The following is a 20,331-nucleotide window of genomic DNA, read 5'->3' as shown; positions in this document are numbered from 1 at the left end:
GTTGAGAGAGAGAGAAAGAGAGAGAGAAATCCTCTGGTGAAAGTGAGCAGCTGTGGAGTAACTCATTAGGCACTCTAAGTGAAAGTTGTCCACTTTCTGATAAAATGAGAAAGGACAGTGAGGGACAGTCATCATGTGACTAATGTTATACCAGTAAGTTGGATACAGATTGTCCAGGACTGTCTCCTACACACACAGATAAACACTCCAAGGGCCAGTAAATGATTTAGGCTTCATAACTTTAGCTTAATACAAGTTTGGGAACATATATAACAATAATGCCAAAAGTCCCCCATTAAGTTGGGGGTAAGGTTGTAATGTAAATTAACTTAAAGTTCAGGTTTTTCTTCATATTTCTCTCCATCCACAGGAGGTCTGACTGCACCGTCCTATTCCATGTAGTAATGTTGAACTTCTGTGCTGCAGTGATGTTCAGTTGTTGCCAGAGCAGCCAACCTTCTGCTGCTACATGTCCTTGCCCTCCCTGAATCATTAGGTGATAGCTGCCATGCCATCACATTATTAGTCGCATACACATACCAACTCACTTTATGGATCAATAGCTTTCCCATGTGCCCTTCCTATGAAATCCATTTCTGTACAGAAATAAATATGGCATATTACGACTGCATCAGTAAGGAAAGCCAAAGCCCCATATATCTATTAATAAAGCTGTCAGGCAGTCAACTATTTCATTGAGTGTATCAACTACTTTGTTAGAAACCAAAAGATTTCATCAATTAAACTGCAATGCTTCATTCAAAGACCAGTGTTTGTGGCACAAAGACTGGATTCCAGTTATAAACTAATAAAGAAGATTTCCATTAGCACTTAGAGAGAATGCTTTCATGTTAGCCTGATTAATAGTACATTCTTCTTTTCCCCTGAGTGTCTTTCTTATTCTATTGAGACTACTGTGATGTGTCAGTATGAGCATCTTCGTTACCTTCTGATTGAACAAAGCTCTCTTAGACTGTCTTTGAAATCTTGAGGGCTTTTCATTTGAGACATTATTTTCTTAGCATGAACAAATCTTGTCATCCTAAACTGAGAAATAAACAGTATTTTATCAGAATTTTGGGACCAACCTTTTTCAATATTTACTCAAGTAAAATTTCCATTGAAACTAATGGGTGTTCTACATATGCAAGAACTACAGGATTTGGCCCTGTTTAATAATACCATCTACTTGTAGCAAAGGTCCATTTCTATTATAAAATTCCTAGGTACAGAGTTTAGTAACTATCTTTCCACCTCAGGTGTTTCTAAGGCATCTATCAATGTGTTACAAAAAGTGCCTATCTTCTTGGTACATCTATGAAGGGCTTGTCTACATAGGGATGTTACATCAGAGTAACTTTAGTTTTTTCACCGTAGAGTGCCTTGAATCTGCACACAACCTGTTTTTAAAGCAAATTATTTGCCATCTTATGTTGCAGTAAATATTCCTGCTTGAAACAGAAGAAACTCCATTTCACAGAGAGTTTTTTTTCACTTTAAGGTTTGTATGGACATATTCCTAACTAATCTGCTTCAGAGCAAATAAAGTTGAAGGGGGAACTCCCAGACCTACTCCCAGTGCTGAGACAAAGCAAAGGAGATGCAACAGAAGTACCTATGGCAAGGGATAAGGACAGGACCTCTGGTAATGCTCCCACTACCTGCCCATACTATGAAGAACAGTATCGCCATTTTGCAAGCAATGCCACCACCACACCCAAGAATGATGTGGTGGACAGTTTTCCCCAAAGCATCCCAGACAGCACAGCAAGCATCCAGGACCCCATGGAAAGCTCCTTGACTCATGGGGTCCGACCCAGAGGATGTGATCTAGCAGATTCAGAGATTACACAAAACCCCCATGTGAGCAGCCATACTGAAACTGCCTTGGAGGACAGCTCTACCAGCAGCCAGCCTGAAAATTCTGCAGAGGGGAGCTGTACCAGTAAGCATGATGTGCTGTATTACAAAACAACTTTTTTTCTGGGTACTGGCTGTTCACCACCATAGGGGTGGAGCTAGGAGCATCTCTCTGCATGCTCAATTTTTAATCCCCTCCCTTCCCTGTGTGCTCATAATGGCATCTATACCAGAGACTTAAAGCTTAAAAACATCATTTCCCAGCATCAAATCCCGTAACCATCAGCCATATTTGCTACCTCCAACCCCATCTTCCTGAGTAGCTCCCTGCTTGTTCTCCCTCTCTACCCCCGCCATCCACTGTGACCTTCCTAACTTTCCACCCTACTCTGCTCAAGATGTCTGCACCATGGAGGTTAAAAAATCAAATGCATTACATGGCAGGCATGTTTATTGTACCAGATACAGAAAGAGAAAAATCAATCGAAAAAATTCTTTGTCTTGCAATTTCATTACTCTCCTCAGTTTTTAGGTAACTTGAAATTTTATGAGGGTAAATAGCCCAAATCATGCTTCACAGACATTTCAAGATACATGGGGATTTTAAGCAATCATAAGACAGTCATGGGTATTGGAACCCTCTGGGTTCAAAACAATTCCTGCAGAATTCTACTTATTTGTCATTTTACTTTATGCTGATCTGTGGATATCATCAAAGAGAACTTAAGGCAAAGATAGTACTTTATTTTGGCTTGGACATTGCAACTTTCTTGAGACTGCCCATATAGCTAGTGTTTCCTTCCACTTCTGCACCAGCTAGGGACACCATCCTGGTAAACAGCAGTGCTGCATATCCCTGGTTTGCCCACTGCGTTTCTGAACAAGACCCTGCTAACATCCCCCAATGTAAAGACAACCTGCAGAAATTCACATGCCTCCTGACAAAATACAGATGAATTATTAGATGCCAAGAGAGAATCATGGGAGTTTGAAAATTTGACTTAAAGTCCCAGATTTCCTATAGGTTCCAGTGAGCATTCCTACAATGCACTGCATAGAGCTGAGCAGTGGTATACTACACCATGAGATATCTGCCCAGAATGATGCACAGTTAATTCAATCAAGCACAGACCTATGTAGATGCAATGATTAGCAAGGAAAGTACCTTAAACTGACATAACAAAGTAGTGCACACACTTCAGTTCAATATAGTTAATTTACTGCCCTTAGAGCAAACAAACTAATCCAATGTAACATCCCCATGTAGACAAACCGTAATACACTAATAAAAAGTCAAGCTAGTTTAGAATTTAATATGCAAGCCCTTAGCACAGAGGAATTTTTAAAGCAAATCTGGTTTAAATCATGTCACTTAGGCCCTTTATATATTGTGTAGGAGTGCAAGGAACATTAAAAATTGTGGTTTCACTGAATCTCTTACATACATAACATAAAAATATTTTAAAAGCAATATTTGAAGTGCATTTTCCCATAGCGTAGACTAGTGAGTCTCAACACTTAAAGGAATTAAATTACATGACATACAACATCACACTCTGATTTCAAACCTATGTAATAACTAGGCACAAAAAGGAGAGTTAAGGGATTAAATGGGGAAGCTGTAATCCTGAAAATTTTGTTTTTCTAGGTTTAAGTCCAGCCATTACCATTATTTTTAATATTACTTTTATGTGCTGAAGACTAATATCCTGTCTGAATAATGGTTTTTATTGAAGGAATTGCTTGTATGCTAGACATAGTCAGGACTATGGTTATAGTCACTTGATTAAACAATCTGGAAGTTTACTTAAAGTGACATTTTAAAGTTGAATTTTCCAATCAGTTATTTTGCCATATTCTTCCTCGATATTATTCAGTAAATACAGCATTCAAGGAAGACCATGAAATTACAATTTAAAGATCCTGATAACAATGGATTTGTTTTGTGCCATTTTTAGCTCTCATTACAATTTTTGTTGCAGGACTGACACTACAGACTTAGTGTAAAGTATATTGGGCTTCAAATTCAATGATAACTCTCCGTTAGGCCACAGAATTTTGTGGTAACACAGGCACAAGATTAATCCACACTGATGACAGCCTTACAAGGCTATCAGAAACTGTAAACAGCACAAGAAGTATCCATCATATTGACAAGGACAGTAAGGAGAATGGAAAATGGAACAAAATTAGTCTATTTGCATGACAACCTAAGACTATAATCATATGGTTCCACTCAAATCCTATAGTAATGGACCAGAAGGAAACAGCATAAAAAAGATACATCATTTAAAACTATATTGTACCCATCAACCTTTCCAGTCTCAGTGTGGAAAGCATCAGTAGTGAATAAAAATTAATTTCAGCCTTCTAAACTAAGAGGGGATATACAGTACCCCAACAATATCTGACCTCTTTTTCACAAGTTTGAATAAATCCATCGTACTGCATATTCACAAAGATGAGACTTTGAGGTTATATTCTCAGCTGGCATAAACCGTTGACTTCAGTGACCTCAGGATCTGTCCTTAAATCGCTAAGAAAACCATCTACATGATAAGGAGGCTTTGAAAATACTAAAACAAAGTTGACATAAGATAGTTAGGAAAGGATTTTAAAGAATGAGGTTTGGCAAACAATGTGAAATATGAAAATCAAATATAAGCCCCCATCCTATATGCCTGAGTGGTTTCCCTGAACTAAGTGGAATTTCTCACATGCATACATTTACTCTTGTGCATAAGTGCGAGATTGGGGCCATAGTACTCTTGGGGGGGAATTATAGTTTGAAGTCCCACAGGCTAGAATAACATCATTGAAATTCAAGCAACTGCATCGGGGTGAAACAAAGGTTGTCCAAATTATCATAAATGTGGCTACAAATGTACTGTAAATCTGTAATTGTTTTACTTATTAAATAATTAAAACAATGCAAACTAAGAAATAAGTACAAAATAAAGGTGATGTCTTTATTGGAAAGCTCTTAAGTACTTCGTCTGTGGGTCAAAATTAGTGTTATTTTAATTTAGTCCTGAACCTTTGCACTTTCACATCCAAACGATGCAATCCCAATTTAATTTCCTTTTCATTTTGACTACAGAAGTTTCTATGAAGGAAGTTGCATATGAATCGCTGCACATCTGCAAATTGCTTCCTTACCACCCCACAGACAAGCCACTGAGAGCTAAAAATTCAACAGCAATATTTATTGGAAATAGTTATTTTAAAATAGTTCAGCTGAGAGCTTTTGCATTAATCAGTGAACATTTCAGTGGAGACAGCTCAACCAGAACTTGAACAGTTTCATTATTGTGCAGTTCTTTTGAAGGACCAAACCTGCAGCTCCACACATGCAAAACTTCCGTTGTCTTTGGCTTGTGTAGGGATTACTCAGTGATTTATTAGGTGGCTTGGCTCTCCAGGAACCTCATGCACGGCACTACTGTGAGACTGTCATAGATATGTATTTCTTGTTGCTTTTCATCATGATACTACAAAGCACCAGACAATATTTTTCATCCTGACTTTGGTAATCATACTTCTACTGATTTCTACAGCTGACCTGAAAATCACATAGACTGATGACCCAAAAGTTCAGGCAATTTATCTGAAGCTTCTGAAGGAGTCAAAGAATTAAGTAGCTGAGCTACTATTAAAAGATATGGTGTGCTTTAAGAACAGTAATTATATCAGGGGACCAGTGGATGCTGAACACAGAGCACTTTAAAAAGAAGCACAGGGTAATCCTGGGCATTAAAGATTGTTGTGGCTCACCTTTGTGCTGGGAAAACCATTTCACAGTATTTTTTGTGAAGAGTGATACGTAACATGGCTAATGAATAAATGCACTGCACAGGCCTGCGGGTCAGGAGACCAGGGTTCTAATCCCAGCTATGTGACCCGCTGTGTGATTGTGGGCAAGTCACTTCAAGCCCTCCCACCCTTTGTCTGCCTTGTCTATTGAGATTATAAACTCTTCAGGACAGAGAGTGCCTCTTACTGTGTTTGTACAGCACCTAGCACAATCTTCATTGGGGCCTGTTATAATAATTGGGCCTACAAATTTACCTTCAGTGTGAGTTCAACTGTGAAAAGTGAGTGGAAGTTCATAAAAATGACACAATAATCTATAACAACAAATGTTAACAAGAAGAGATTTAAGGAGACAGACTGAATTAATTTAAATAGAGAGTACTATTAATACCACTCAATGACTGTGTTAAATCATAATTGGAATACAAAAGGAGTAGGGAACTAGAAATCACTGGACCAAAACTGATGCTTCAGAAATTAGGCCTAAATGGTGGGCAGAAAAATGAGAGGATGGACTGTTCCAGTGATCACACCGTTTTGGGTCCTGTGTCTCTTTCTGTCCCCCACTCATTTCCCCCATTCTGCCCCCCCCCCTCTACTTTTCACTTGATCTGAAATCAACTGTAGTGCATGGCATCAGTGCAGCAAGATGAGATAGTTCATCCAGTTCTGCTTGGCAGGGGAGGAACCTGACCAGACCAAATGTCCCTGACCAGGGAAGCAAGCCGGTATCCAGAACAACTGCTGTTATGGCTGACCTGCCAGACTAAAGCAATCACTCATGACTGACCAACCACCCTGTATCCTGAAAAAATCAGCAAAATCTGCATTTCCCCCATCTTTCCTATCCTATCTCTTCTCTCCCTTCAGCGTCTGTCTGGACAGGAAAGTGATTATCATTATTACCAACAGAAAATTGAACAACAGAACTAAACCTTTCTTTCCCAATAAGAGGGACTGTTTGACAGAATAAAAGACTTTACCCAATATTCATCGTCTTTAGAAAGAGATTTTAATAAGTTTTGATTGTTTTGCATAAACACTCAATTTGCGCATCAATGATTTTTATCTTCTTTTATTTTGTTTCCCTTTTGTGTGTTTCAATCAATAAATTTCTAACCTTTAGTATGAAATTCCTAATGTGTTTGCCGCGGTGCTAAGTAGGCACAGGTCTCTGTATATGAAACCCCAAATGTCGTTTAACAGTATTTAATGTTGGATAGTAACAGGGTCATGTTTGGGCCTATATATTCCATTCAAATTAATACGACAGGTCTTTAGACCTTCCTGTAATACAAATTATTACTCTTCAGAGTTGTCTGGAGAGCACCTTGTTGGTACTGCCCAAGGTTGAGATCTCCAGTCTTGACTGTCTCTCCCTGAATATAAACATTGGATGATAATTTATGAACTAATTCTGAAAGAACTCTTTGCAGCTGCAAAGCTCACCATCTCTGCTATGAATCTGAATCTCAAGAATTGTGCTCATATCTGTATGTATACTGATCTTTTAACCAATACTGTCTCTCTTTTCTTTTTAACAGATTTTAGTTTAGTTAATAAGAATTGTCTGTAAGCATGTATTTAGGTAATGTAGCGGGGCGGTTACCCCACCCTGGCCCGGGAGGGGTTAAAACAGCCCTGGGAAATAGGTTAGGCTGATTGGGGAAGCAGCCACAGCTGGGGCCACGCCCCAGTCAGGACACAGCTGATCCTATAAAAGGCCAGTGAGCCAGGAGCTGACAGAGTCTCTCTTGCTGGGGAGAAAAGGGCCTGGCTGCTGAACAGGGTACCTAGAGTGGAGCAGGGCTGGGGGCCAGAGGAGCTGGGGAGCTCCAGCCTGGAAAACCCCCAGGCTGCTGGCCTTGGTAAAGGCTGGGAAGGGTACTGGGGCTGCAGAGGTGCAGGCAAGGGCAGCAGGTCCAACCCCCCCTTGCCGATGATGAGTGGTATAGACTGCAGTCTGCCCCAGTGAGCAGGGGCTAGATGGTGACTGGCAGTAGCCACTGAGGCAAGGTGGGGGTAGAGGGTTGGGGGTTCCCCTGGGTGGGGAGATCAAGAGAGTGGGGGTACTGCCAGGGGGGTACTACCCAAGGTAAAGGGGCACCGGGGGCTGGGAGGGACACTGGGGCCAGTGGCAGGCGAGACACTGGCCTGAAGAGGGCGCTCTGAGCAGGAAGAGCTAATTCGCAGGACGACCAGCAGGAGGTGCCGCAAGGGTGAGTTGCCGCGTCGCACTATTCATTAATCTGGGAGGTAATGGGATTCGTAGAACTTTTTTATATGATGAATAAGATTTTTCAGTAATCCTCATCATATTTGACTTGGGTGTCTGGGTGGAGGCCTAAGGCGGGGTTACTTTAAGAAAACTGTGTTGTCAGCTTCTGGGTAACCAGTGAGATATTACAGAAGCTGTTTTGTGCTGGCTTGGTAAATCTAAGTATTGGAATATCCACCAGGTTTGGGGATTGTCTGCCCCACCCTTTGCAGTTCACCCTAATTGAGTGACCTCAGTTGGCTCCCCTAGTACCCAGGTCACACCCTTACAAGGGGGTTTTAAAGAGAATTTGTGATCATTTAGTCACTGATCATAAAATAGGTCAGAGATAGAGAAATTAGGAATAAACAGCCAGTTCTCAGGAGTATAAGAAGATGGTAATGGGCTCAAAGGGACCAGTGCTAAGCTCAATATTTCTCAGTGTATTCAGTGATGATTTGTAACTAATGAAGTTTGCCTATTTTTTCCGTTTATAAGCAGCTTTTTGAATTGCTGAATGTATTCATGGTCTGTGAATTTCTTCAGTGAATAACTCTGAGAGCTGGGTTCTCTTGACTGCTATGGCCACTTTGCACAGTGTAAGGGGGCCAAAGAATCCTTAAAGCATGCCAGTGGAGAATTCCCCTCATGAAGGGGAAGGCTGGCACAGATCTGGTGATGATGGCTCCACCACCTCCTGTGTCAGCTGCCCTTCCAACCTGGTGTCAGGGGAAGGCGGGAACATGTTAGGAATGTTCCAAGGCATGGTGTGAGCAGGACAGGGAAGTGGAGCATAGCAGAGCTCCTCTGTGCCCAACCCTCCACTGACATGGAATAAATTAGGGTTGCCCCTGTGCAGCCCAAACTTGTGCCAAGGCCGGGCCCCTGTGAATCAGGGTGTCACAACCAGCTCCCTGCATTCCTCACCTCCTCACTCCATCCAAGCTCGGCTGAGGCGAGTAGCGAATCAAGCCCTTAGCGTGCATAGCATTGATTAATTGTAAACATTTACAATATATGCTGTATTAATTGTACACCTAAGTCCCAGGGCAAGGCACTCAGACACCTGTGTGGCAAGTGGGCGATAAATGCCTGGGAAAACTGGAGGCAGCATGGCCTAGTGGATAGGCCTTGACTAGGAGTTAGGAGCCTGAATTCTATTCCCTGTTCTGCCACTGACCTTGGACAGTTCACTTCACTTCTCTGTTTTCCCTCCCACCCTTTGTCTGTCATGTCCATTTAGATTGAGGAGTTTGTGTAATCAAGCCCTAAACTTGGGGCCTCTGGACTTGGAGTGGCGTTCCTGGCTTCACTATGACTGATTTGCACTTCTTTGGTGGCACACAACAGCTGTAATGAAAAGTTGGTCTCAAATTCCTCCTTTATGTGGGGCTCTCCGTGTGGCACATAGCTCCTGGATGTGGCCCCCCCACAGCATAGGGGTATTGAGAGGGAGGAGAAAAGAGAGGTGGTGTAGCTGGAACACTCCTACCCTGTACAGCATGACTTTTACATGTGTACATACAATTAGAATTTTGCTCTAGGTGACTATCTGTGAGCTTAACTTGAATTTTTGGCATGTATTTGCACTAGTAAATCACTTAAGTATTCGTAGGAAATGAAGAAGGAATAGTCACATATACCGTCAAATGAAATTTGCTTTTGACTTCAAATGAATATTCATGAATAATTTCCTCCACTATTTGCTCACCTCTCATATTTAATGATCTGGGAGATGGGATGAAGAGCAAAGAGCTGAAATTTGCTGACAATGCAAAATGATTTCAGTTGATATAAACCAAGGGGCAAAGCAAGGAATTGCAGAAGGAGCCAATAAAACATAGGTGACTGAGTAACAAGATATCAGATGAAGTTCAGTGCAGACACAAGCAAGATAATGAACACTGGGAAAAAATCATTGGAACTACTTGCACATATTGATGGGCCCTGATTTAGATGTAAGCTCTCTGGAACAGATCTAGGAGTTAGGGTGGGTATAGTGCATAGCAGCAGTCAGAAAGCAAAAAGGCTGAAATTCACCCCTGTGCAGAGGGCCAACAAAAGTCCTATGCACCACTTAGATCCCACTTAAGCCCTATTGAAAAAGGACTTAGTTGGTGCATAGGCCTCTGCACAGGGATCAATTTTAACACAGAGAATAAATGGGAAAAAATATCACTGACATTTGGCTAGATTCTACACTGATTTACACCTTGTAGTAAGTGACATAGTTGCATTATTATTTTGATTATTGCTTTCAAAATTTGGGAAAGTCAACTCAAAGTATATAGTCAGAATAGAAAAGGTGAAGAGAAGAGCAACGGACATGCTTAGCGGCTTACGGCATGCAGGAGAGATTTAAGAGCGTTCTTAGTTAGTTTGAAAATCAGAAGAGTAATAAGGGCCTATGTGATAATTTATAGTACAACAGAAGCCAATCAGATGCTCCTATTTACTATCTCTGATCATAAAAGATTCTTCAGGCCATAACGGGATCCAGTAGCTGGGTCAGAGACGATACTTTTTAACCCATAAGTTATAGTAACATGTAATTGCCTTTTCACTGAGTTCTGAAGGTCTGTTTGACATTTCCTATGTTCCAGTGCTGGAAACTATGGCAACACACTAAAGAATAAAATCTAAAATCGCTATGACTTTTTTTTTTAACACATCTAAACGGAACTAAAAACAGATCTTGTCTGTCAAGCTTTACACCAGGACATTTTTATAGCGGAGTTATAAATCCCCTGAAAATTGGGGTTTATTCTGGAAAGAATGGCAGACTTTAAGCTGTCATAGAGCATGGTTAATTATCCCACTGTTTGAAAAGTCAGAGTTAAACAATAATAGGGCCAGAGATAAATATTAGTTTCAGGTATTGCTCTAAACTACCAAAGAAAGGAGGAGATAAATGATGATTTAAAACCAAATAGCAAAGAAAAGCAATTTTTCAGGGAAGCCTTTTATATGGTACAATGGCAATAAAACAGGGAGGAACCAAACAAATACATGCGTTGAGCCCTGTGGAAGGGCTTATTACTAATAAATCACCACACTGGTTCTATACATTAATCATCATTTTAGATGTAAAAAATATATTTACAAAGTCCCCACACACACGCACACTCCACCAAACCTTTCAGGGCACTTCCCGAACAGTAATATAAGCAGAATAATAATTAACAAAGAGCTAGGTTCTGCTGCCACACTTACACTGAATACTACCTTACTCCTCATGTCGTCTCAGGGCTTGTTTCACTGTAATATTAGCTTGAGGTATAACACAAGTGTTGCCCCTAACCCAACTCGTTTGAGCATACACACAAGTCTCTAACTTGAGTTAGGTGGTACTTTAAACTCAAGCTAGCTCGCCACTCAGGGGCGTGGTTTGAAATTCAAGAGGTGCTGAAGTTTGAACTGGTAATACAGTGCAGATGGAGGTGGGGCTGGACGATTCACCCCTACACAGATCCTCTGGTTCTCTTCCTTATGAAGTGGTTGCTAATGCCATGGAGTAACCTTCGTGGAGTGTACTCATGCTTTATGGACTGGGGCCGAAATTCCTCCCAACTTCCCCTGTAGACATTCCCAATGCACAGCTGTGTCCTGAAGCACTGAAAGAGAGGATGTCATACAGAAACAGCTTGCCTACATGAGCAGATAGTTCTGTCCAAATTATCTATCTGTTCCTGCATCCACACATCAGAGAATATTCTGCAGCACAATGGCCATAGGTTATTTTAAAAAATCAATCACCTTATAACCTTACCATTTTAACTTTTAGCATTACTAACAGTTCATTCTATCATAGACCTCAGAGATGGAAACGAACTATTTGGGTCTCTCGTCGATCTCTTTCTGAGTGCATGATTGTATTCTACAGTCTATAAGACTTGCATGTCATCATGTGGAAAAAAATAGGGCTAATTCCTGAGATCCTTGTTCAGTGTTTATTCATTCCTCAAGCCAATTGGAATTTAACTGAGTAAGGACTTCAAGATATGCTGCCTAGTTTGACCTTGTTTGAGAGCCAACGTTCTAAATAAAGAAAATGATAGTAAAAAGCCAATATGGAATAACTGTGTGGCAATTTGGGCTGGGATGTTGTGAGGGAATGGTCTAGATGGGCTAAGGCAGAGATTCTCTCCTTTTCCATACAGTGACCACATATCCTAACAGAAGAAATTGTCAAGACTCCTATTCCATAGTTTAGGGATTTTCCTTTCAACTAGCCATAAAGAAAGAGGAAGTGATCATGACCTCCCTGAAACTGTTCATGATACCATAATAAATGAGCCTTTCACCTCTCATTCTACAGTTCAAAATGAGTTCACTTCAGCAGTGACTAAAAGTCGTTACCGTCTGAAGTCAGTTCAGTGTTCTGTGTAAAATGAGTTTGTGGTTTCAGTCCTGATCCTTCTGCAGAGCTGTCTGTATCTCAAAAACCGCCACCACTGAACCTAAGGTTGGCACCTTTGTTGCCAGTCCCAGTATAAGGTAAATGGTCATGGGAACTAAATTACTTTATCCCTGGAAGAGTTTGCTTGTGAGGATCCTTGTATTAATGCTTCCCATCCTGCACCTGGTCTGTGAATGAAAATAGAGGACTGCAATTGCAGGGCTCTTAATCTGGTTTTCACAAGCATTAAATTCACATATAAAGCCTCATATTGTCATGTATTTTACTGGAGCAAAGCAAGAATGAGTAGAGAGAAATTGGCTTCATCCATTCAAATTTGCAGTCTCCTATAATTGGAGTCAGCCATATAGGTTTAGGTAGGATGTGTGTGTTTATTGCTGGAGGATTGGCTAGGTACATCATCCCAATGGGTATATTCCGTCCTATTTGTCCCAATGGAATATGATGTTTGCACATAAAATGAAAAGGATTCATAAGGCATTAAGATAAGGAGTGAGGGGAAGCAGGAGAAGCTGCAAAGACTGCTTCTGTGATAGACCTGTGTGTTCTGGGAAATTTTCTTCTGAATATTTTTCGTGAAAATAACTTCTGGAAACCCAGGAAACTCTTTATTTTGATGTGACACTAGCTACATTTTCAATTGTATTCAGATTTGTGTTGCCTGGCGAAAAAATGGCATAACTGCCCTTTTCAGTGACTAGATAAATGAAACATTTCCTAAGTGGCAGAGAGACTATCTGAATCCCTGTAGTATGGAAAGGATTTGTTTTAGAACAGTTGAATTAGTTTGATATTTACAAAAACAGAATAAGAAGAACAAAGGCTTTCCCCAAAACATCTCAGTCCCAAAACATTTCCCCAAAGCTTCCTCAGTCTGTTGTACTTGAATCCATTTCTTTTTGGCAGAAATCTTGATGGTTTGAGCAAGTTTCCATTTGTCAGGGGGAAAAAACAGAGGGAAAATAAAAAAGAACAACTAGGATAACTCTTAACTATTGACATCAAATATTCACCAGCTCTTTTTAGTTATTGCCGTAATGGAAACAGTGTGTGTGTGTGTGTGTGTGTGTGGTTGGTTGCATGCTGAACTCTTTGCATATATAGATGAAAGTTTCTGACAGTGCTAGCATTCCATGTGCTGGAGCAGAGCTCTGTGTGTGTGAGAATGTGAGAAGACGGGACGTGTAAAAGTATATTGGAGTTGAGCAGCATGTAGGCTGGGGATGCAAGGACCTTAATTGGACTTGGTAGGACCTCTGAGTCCCTGACACACATGCATGCTTAAAACCCAAGGTGACAGACCTTGCCTCAAAATGTACAATACACTAATATATTCTGTGGGGCGCGGAACACCCCTTGGAAAATGTCCAACTTCCAATTTTAATGTCTGATCTATAAATGGGAGCATTTGAAGGGGTGGGTCTGTTTAAATTTTTATATGATCTGCAAAACCACAGCTAGACTGCCTGTAGTCATTGACCTGTTGGAATCCTAGGACTGTTGCAAGGTTCTTTTTGAAGGGTATTGGACACCCTAATTGTCTTCATTCAGTTGATTTCTAATTTTTTCTGATGTTGTAGGTGGTCTTTGGAATGAAACAATTGCTCTGTTTTTATCTGTTATGCAAGCTGACTAAGACACAGTCCTAGGAAGTGAGAACTACCCCCATTCATCATCAATGGGGTGTTAACTTTATAACATTGTCTGCATAATCAACATCTTAATTACCTTTCAAAAACATTGGAGGTAAATAAACTTCATAATGCAAAGGCTGGAACATATCCAATGATTTCTAAGAGCAGACCGGTGTCTTCCCATCAAACAAACACCTATTTATTTGAGAACTTTACAGTTTGACACAGGATAACTTTAATCTCTGTGATTAGTGATCAAAAATCAGAATTTAAAATTTAGGAACCCTCATCTGTACATATACATATGCTCATGCCTAACTAAGACCCTGATCCTGAATACACAAATGGGACTATTCCCCATGTGTAAAGTTAATCATATGCATAAATCTTTGTAGGACTAGGGCCTTATTTTTTTAAAATATTCAGTGAAAACCTGCTAATCAGGTATATGCAAATATACATCTCTGGTAAAAAAAAGACGATCAAGCTATTTGCCTATAGCTAGTTTAGTGGGACAATGAGTTAACTATTAAGTCTGTGCTTTACTAGAGGTTCCTTTATTTACAGGTATCGTGAGTGTACTGCATGTGAAGGTAAGTTTGTTAACATTTGCAAGAAGAGAACATACATGCTATATCAGCATCAGCATATCAGGCGAGAGCCAGAGCTGCGGCTGGTCCTGTTGGCGTACGCTGACGACGTGCTCCTTGTGGTCCCGGGGCAACTTGGTATGGGTGGAGGCTTGCCAAGCCATCTACTCGGCAGCCTCCTCCGCATGGGTCAACTGGGTCAAGAGCTCTGGCCTGGTGGTCGGGGACGGGTGGCAGGCGAGCTCCCTCCCACCCACACTTCAAGCCATTTGGTGGAGCGCGGGTCCGCTGCTCTATCTCAGCGTTTACCTTTCTGCCACACATCCGTCTCCGCCGGAGAACTGGCAAGGGTTAGAGGGCAGGGTGGTAGAGCGGCTCCGGAAATGGACAGGACTACTCTGGTGCCTCTCCCTCCGAGGGAGGGCACTGGTGCTCAATCAGTTAGTCCTGTCCATGCTCTGGCACCGGCTCAACACCCTGGTCCCAGCCCCCAGGCTTCCTGGCCAACCTCCGGACTTCAATTCTGGAGTTCTTCTGGCCAGGACTGCACTGGGTATCTGCAGGGGTCCTCCACCTGCCTCTGGAGGAGGGAGGACAGGGCCTGAGGTGCCTGTACACTCAGGTCCACGTCGTCCAACTCCAGACCCTGCAGAGGCTCCTTTATGGTGCAGGTAGTCCGGCATGGAGCATACTGCCACACGCCTTCCTGCGCCGCTTCCGAGGGCTCCGATACGACCTTTATCTCCATCTGAGAGATCTTCCAGGAGACCTCTCTGGGCTGCCAGCCTTCTACCAGGGCCTTCTCCGGACCTGGAAACTGCTCTTGGTGACCAGGTCCATGGCAGCCACCGAGGGGGTGGCTCTCCTCGCAAAGCCCCTGCTACACAACCCCCAGCTCCATGTGCAGGTGGCGGAGTCCCCCTCGATGCGCCAGAGGTTGGGCCTGGTGGAAGTCACCAGTCGGAGACCTCCTGGACTACGACCGGGGAGACTGGCTGGATCCCCTGACGCTCACTTGGTGCATGGGGCTCTCCAGGCCTCGTACTCCCCGGCGCATATTTCAGGAGGTGAGGGCCGCTTTACCGCCCACTGCTCAGGTTTTCCTCTACCTGGTCCTGCGAGAGGGCACGCCCTGCCCACCCTCCACCCCAGGCCCTCCGGACCTTTTCATCAGGCCCCTACCCCGTAGATCTTCCCAGCCATCCCGCCCCGTTACCGTGAGCCGGCTGCACGAGTTGCAGCCAGTTCGGTTCCGGACCATGCCAAGAAAACATCTGTACACGCTCGTGCTCCACACCCTTCATGTCCTCACCCTCGTGTCCCACCCCAGCACGAAGTGGTGGGACCTCCTGCCACCTCTGGAGGGTGAGGAGCCCCAGTGGACCAGTCTAAATTCCACCCTGGTCCTGAGGCCCACCGGGGATGTCACCTGGTGGCTCCTTCACGGAGCCGTGAGCACAGGCGTGTACTTGGCACGGTTCACTCCCCTCCCGGACACCTGCCCCTTTTGCAGCGTGAGGGAGACCCTGGTGCACGTATACCTGGAGTGTGTGAGGTTGCAGCCCCATTCCAGCTCCTCTTGGATATACTATTGCATTTTTGGTTGCACTTTTCCCGTCACCTGTCATCTACACACTCCCCATCCGTGGCCCCACAAAGTCGCGGGACCTCTTTGTCAACCTCCTCCTAGCCCTGGCCAAAATGGCCATCTACAAAACCAGGGAGAGGAGGTTGGCCGACGGGGTTTCCTGCGACTGTGGGACCTATTTCCGTTCCTCAGTCCGTTCACGCATCCTCTGGGCGGCATCTGCTGGCTCCCTTGACACCTTCGAGGAGCAGTGGGCGCTGTCCAGGGTTCTCTGCTCGGTGTCCCCGTCAGGTTGTCCCCCACAATTATTTGGAGTCCCGGACACGTGGATCCTCCCCTTAGGCTGGGGGGAGGTCCTTAAGCCTACCAACAAGATCAGCATGGGAAATCCAGCCTGAGTAAACTACACTGTCCCAGGAGCAGGGCAAGAACCAGAGCCGCATTGAGCCTCATGTGGATTATAAAAACGAAGGTATATGTTTTCTTTACCATGTTGTCATGAATCATTTATGTTTGTTTCTTTATTTGTTGGGAAGTGGAAGAGATTTTTCAGCACTGACATTCCATGTCACCTTCTGACATCATTTATTTGAATGTCCTTTTCAAATGCACAGGGATGTGTATGTATGTGTACACACGCCCCTGCCCCTCTCTGTCTATAGACATGATCATGCATATATTGATTTAATATTTTTGACATCTCACCAATTTTTTCCTCAACAGATTTTGAAAACTACGACAGTGAAGATTTTGCAAGTGTCTATATTCTTGTGTGTTTCACCTACTTTTCTCTTCTTATGTGACAATCTACTCCTTATCCCATATACTGGTAGACACTATCAGTAAATCCAGCTGGTTTAATCTCCAAAATGTCTCTGAAATCTTTCCTTTCCTTTTCATTCTCACCACAGAAATCCTTCCATCATCCTTGATTATTGCAATCTTATTCTCTTCAGAATCCAATTGACACATCATGCAATTTTTCCAGTTCTCTGTTGCAAAAATAATCCACATCTCCCAGTATTAAGATCACATTCAGACATTCCTAAATCCCTGACTCCCTATTGCCTACTCAATCTGATCTGAGTTCCTCATATCATTTTCAGTTCCCTCACAACCTATACCTTCTGTTCTGCTTTTAGCATCTATCTCCCTTATGCTCTCTGCACATCCAATGCCATTCATCAGAAGTTACCATTCCAACCTATGGTCCAACCTTCTTTGATTCTAATCTCTATGCCTGGGTCCAAGGTAGGGTGATCAGATAGAAAGTGTGCAAAATCGGGACGGGAGTGAGGGGTATTAGGCGCCTATGCAAGAAAAAGCCCCGAATATCAGAACTGTCCCTATAAAATCGGGACATCTGGTCACCCTAGTCCAAGGTAGCTCAGCAATACTGTCTGAGCTGGGATGATGACAGTATCCTAGCCTGCCTGGTACATTTCCTGTGTTGGCCTGCCTTTTTTAACTAGAAGCTGGAGACAAGAGACCAGTGACCATTTCAGTACAAGATATCATGAATTTCCAGGGAGAAAAAGGATGCCTGCTGTATAACCATCTTCCTAGTTGGAATAATCCATCCTTCCTTGTGTGCTTAGGCCTTGATTCAGCAAAGGATTTAAGCACATGTTTAATTTTAAGCACAGGCTTAAATCCTGTTGATTCACTCCCTTTGCTGACTAGGAATGGGATTATGACAATCAGCAGTAAACATGTGTCTAAGTGCTTTGCTGAATCAACCTTCCTGAATATGCCTTGCTGCATAACTTTCTGCTTCAGTCACATAAATCCTTAGAAATGCTGGCTCCTTCTACTCCTGACATTCCCAGCCATGTATTTGCCTTCCTGCCTCCTTCCTCCCTGTCTCCATGTCTTTGTTTTCCTCACAAAGCAGAGTTCAGTGGATTTCCTGTACTTTTTCTCAGGCTGTTATCCTTAAAGTGACAGAGCCTGGCAGCAATTAGGACCTCCCTCAAAATGAGGAAAGCAATAGGGACAAGAACAACTACAGGCAGTGGGAGTCTTCTCTCAGAGATAGGTGTTAGGGCTCTGACAGGGAACAGCCAGGGGAGGCATGCAGCAGCTTCTGAGCTGCTTATCAACCCTGTGCACCCCTCTGTCTGTCTGTTCCTCCCATCCTCTATGATTTGTCCAGTATTCCCCTGCTCCAATCTGCACCACTGCCCGTCCCTCTCTACACTCTGCGACTGCTACCCTCCCAGTCCCTGGTCTGCTCCACCCCGCCCCCCTCCACTACCTAAACTGCCTCCACCCTCCCTGCCACTGATCTGTTCCGCATCTGGCCTGCCACCCTCCACCCCCACCATCTGTTGCACCACCGCCTCACAGTGACAATCTGCTTCTCCATCGCTCCACTGCCCTCTGAGCCCCTCAAACTACTCTTCTAGCCTACTCACCCCCTGATCTACTCCAACATCCCCTCCATACCTACCCCTGCTGCCTGCTTATTCCCCTGTGCTCTCTCATCTGCTCCTTATCTTCCCCTGCAGATCGGTTCCTCTCCTTCTCTACCCTCCCTCTCCAGCTCCTGAGTCACTAAGGGAGTATTTTTTTGGGGGGGGGGGGAATGAGGCTCGGGGTAAAGGGCAGGGTAAGGCCAGCAGCTTCACTGGGGTTTCACATTCCTAATGGGCGTGTGCAGACACTTCGCACATGCTCATACATTCTAAGGCAGGGCAGGTTCTTCTATTACACAGGGACTCAACACCAAGCACTGCATAGCAGCACCACCAATGAAACTACTCCCTCTCCTAGGTAGGTGATTTTGCTTCGCAAATAAGTGAGGGGCAGGTGGAAGAAGTGGTGGGGGTTGGAAAGATGAAACTGGGGGACAACTTTGCAGGGGCTAGGCATGGGATGGAGTCAGTGGCAGCTGAGGGGAAAACTCATGGGTAACAGTGATTAAAAGTTTCCCAGAACTCTGGTTAGTGCTGCTTGCTGCATTTGACTATCCCATCTCATCAGGGTAACCCCAACATCTTAAAGGCCATAAGTATTAACTCTCTGAATCCCTCAAGTGCTTGCATTTATTTCATTCTGTAATCTCCTCTGTAAAACCAATGCTATTGATTGTCTTGGTTAGGGATGTTCTTGGACTTCACTTCTCCTCTAGCTTTTTTGCTTCTGATATCTGAAAGATGCTCTGAACAGTAAAAATAAATGAGCAAGAAGATGAAACTTGGTAGGAAATGAATTGATTTGGTTTGTATATAGTTTTTAAACAAATATGTAATTTTTAATTTTTTGAGATTTTTCATGAAATTTTTATTTGTCCAGCAAAGCAAATTTTCAATGAACTCTTCAGGGGCAGCGAAAGCTGTAATTGTAACACTAGGCTAGCAAGTATTCAGCATGATAGTTTGGTAGAGAGAAGCAGAACTGCAGGGGAAGGGAGTACCAAGAAGGGGCTTTATGTTTTGTAACTTTCCTTATGTCTTTCTAATGGTTTGTAAAGTACAAAGTCGGAAATGTTTTTTCCCTCCAGTGTTAGCTGCCTGGTTTTCTTAATTATATATATTTATGTGGGCATGTATAATTTTTTGTGAACTGTTAGTTTCCTCAGTCAGCCGTTCTTCTGTCTTTCTTTGTGTTGAAAACTATACAGTGGGAAAGCAGCTTCTTAATTCAGGAATCATTTAGTGGGAGAAAATAGAAGGTAGCAGTTTTGGAACACAGACATGATATTTAAAAAGACTTCCTTTAAAATAATTTTAAAATGATAATGCTACAAATGTTGTTCCAGGGGAGTTTAATCTTCTTTCAGATTGTGACTATGTTCTGTGTTAACTAGATATGGGTAGACATGGTTTAAAAATTGATCTGGGGAACTCTCACTGGTATTTTTCACCTGGTTATTGTTGGGTAGTTTGGATTACACTCCATGCATAATCCTGGATACAAAGGCAAGTATCTGCATCTTCAATAGGAAGGAGTAGAAAGTTTTGAAAATCTTTCAAAGATTTTTCCCACTCCACTATGTACCTTTTATGTTGATCATCATTTTAAGCTTGTTGAACACAGGTTCCAATCCTCCAAAGGCTTAAATGCATACTGAATTTTGAGCATGTAAGTAGTCTTATGGAGTAAGTTTTGCAGGCCTGGAGCTTCAATCCTTTGTACCACTTCAGTGATACCATACTCTTTAATGT

The 20,331-nt window shown here is 42.9% G+C and overlaps 1 protein-coding gene across 1 annotated transcript in view; it reads left to right on the top strand.

The window, feature by feature from the left end:
• The first annotated feature begins 18,915 nt into the window (after positions 1-18,915).
• The window catches only part of ADGRL4 (adhesion G protein-coupled receptor L4), a 106,490-nt gene continuing 105,074 nt past the window's right edge, over positions 18,916-20,331 (top strand). Inside the window, exon 1 of the mRNA XM_065409842.1 lies at positions 18,916-18,937. Within this exon, the coding sequence (XP_065265914.1) occupies positions 18,916-18,937 (22 nt within the window). The remainder of the gene's footprint in view (positions 18,938-20,331) is intronic.

Source organism: Emys orbicularis, chromosome 8 (genome assembly GCF_028017835.1).
Source record: "Emys orbicularis isolate rEmyOrb1 chromosome 8, rEmyOrb1.hap1, whole genome shotgun sequence".
NCBI classification, from domain to species: Eukaryota; Metazoa; Chordata; order Testudines; family Emydidae; genus Emys; species Emys orbicularis.
Note: the sequence above shows the minus strand (reverse complement) of the source record. Positions and strands in the feature narration are given on the sequence as shown.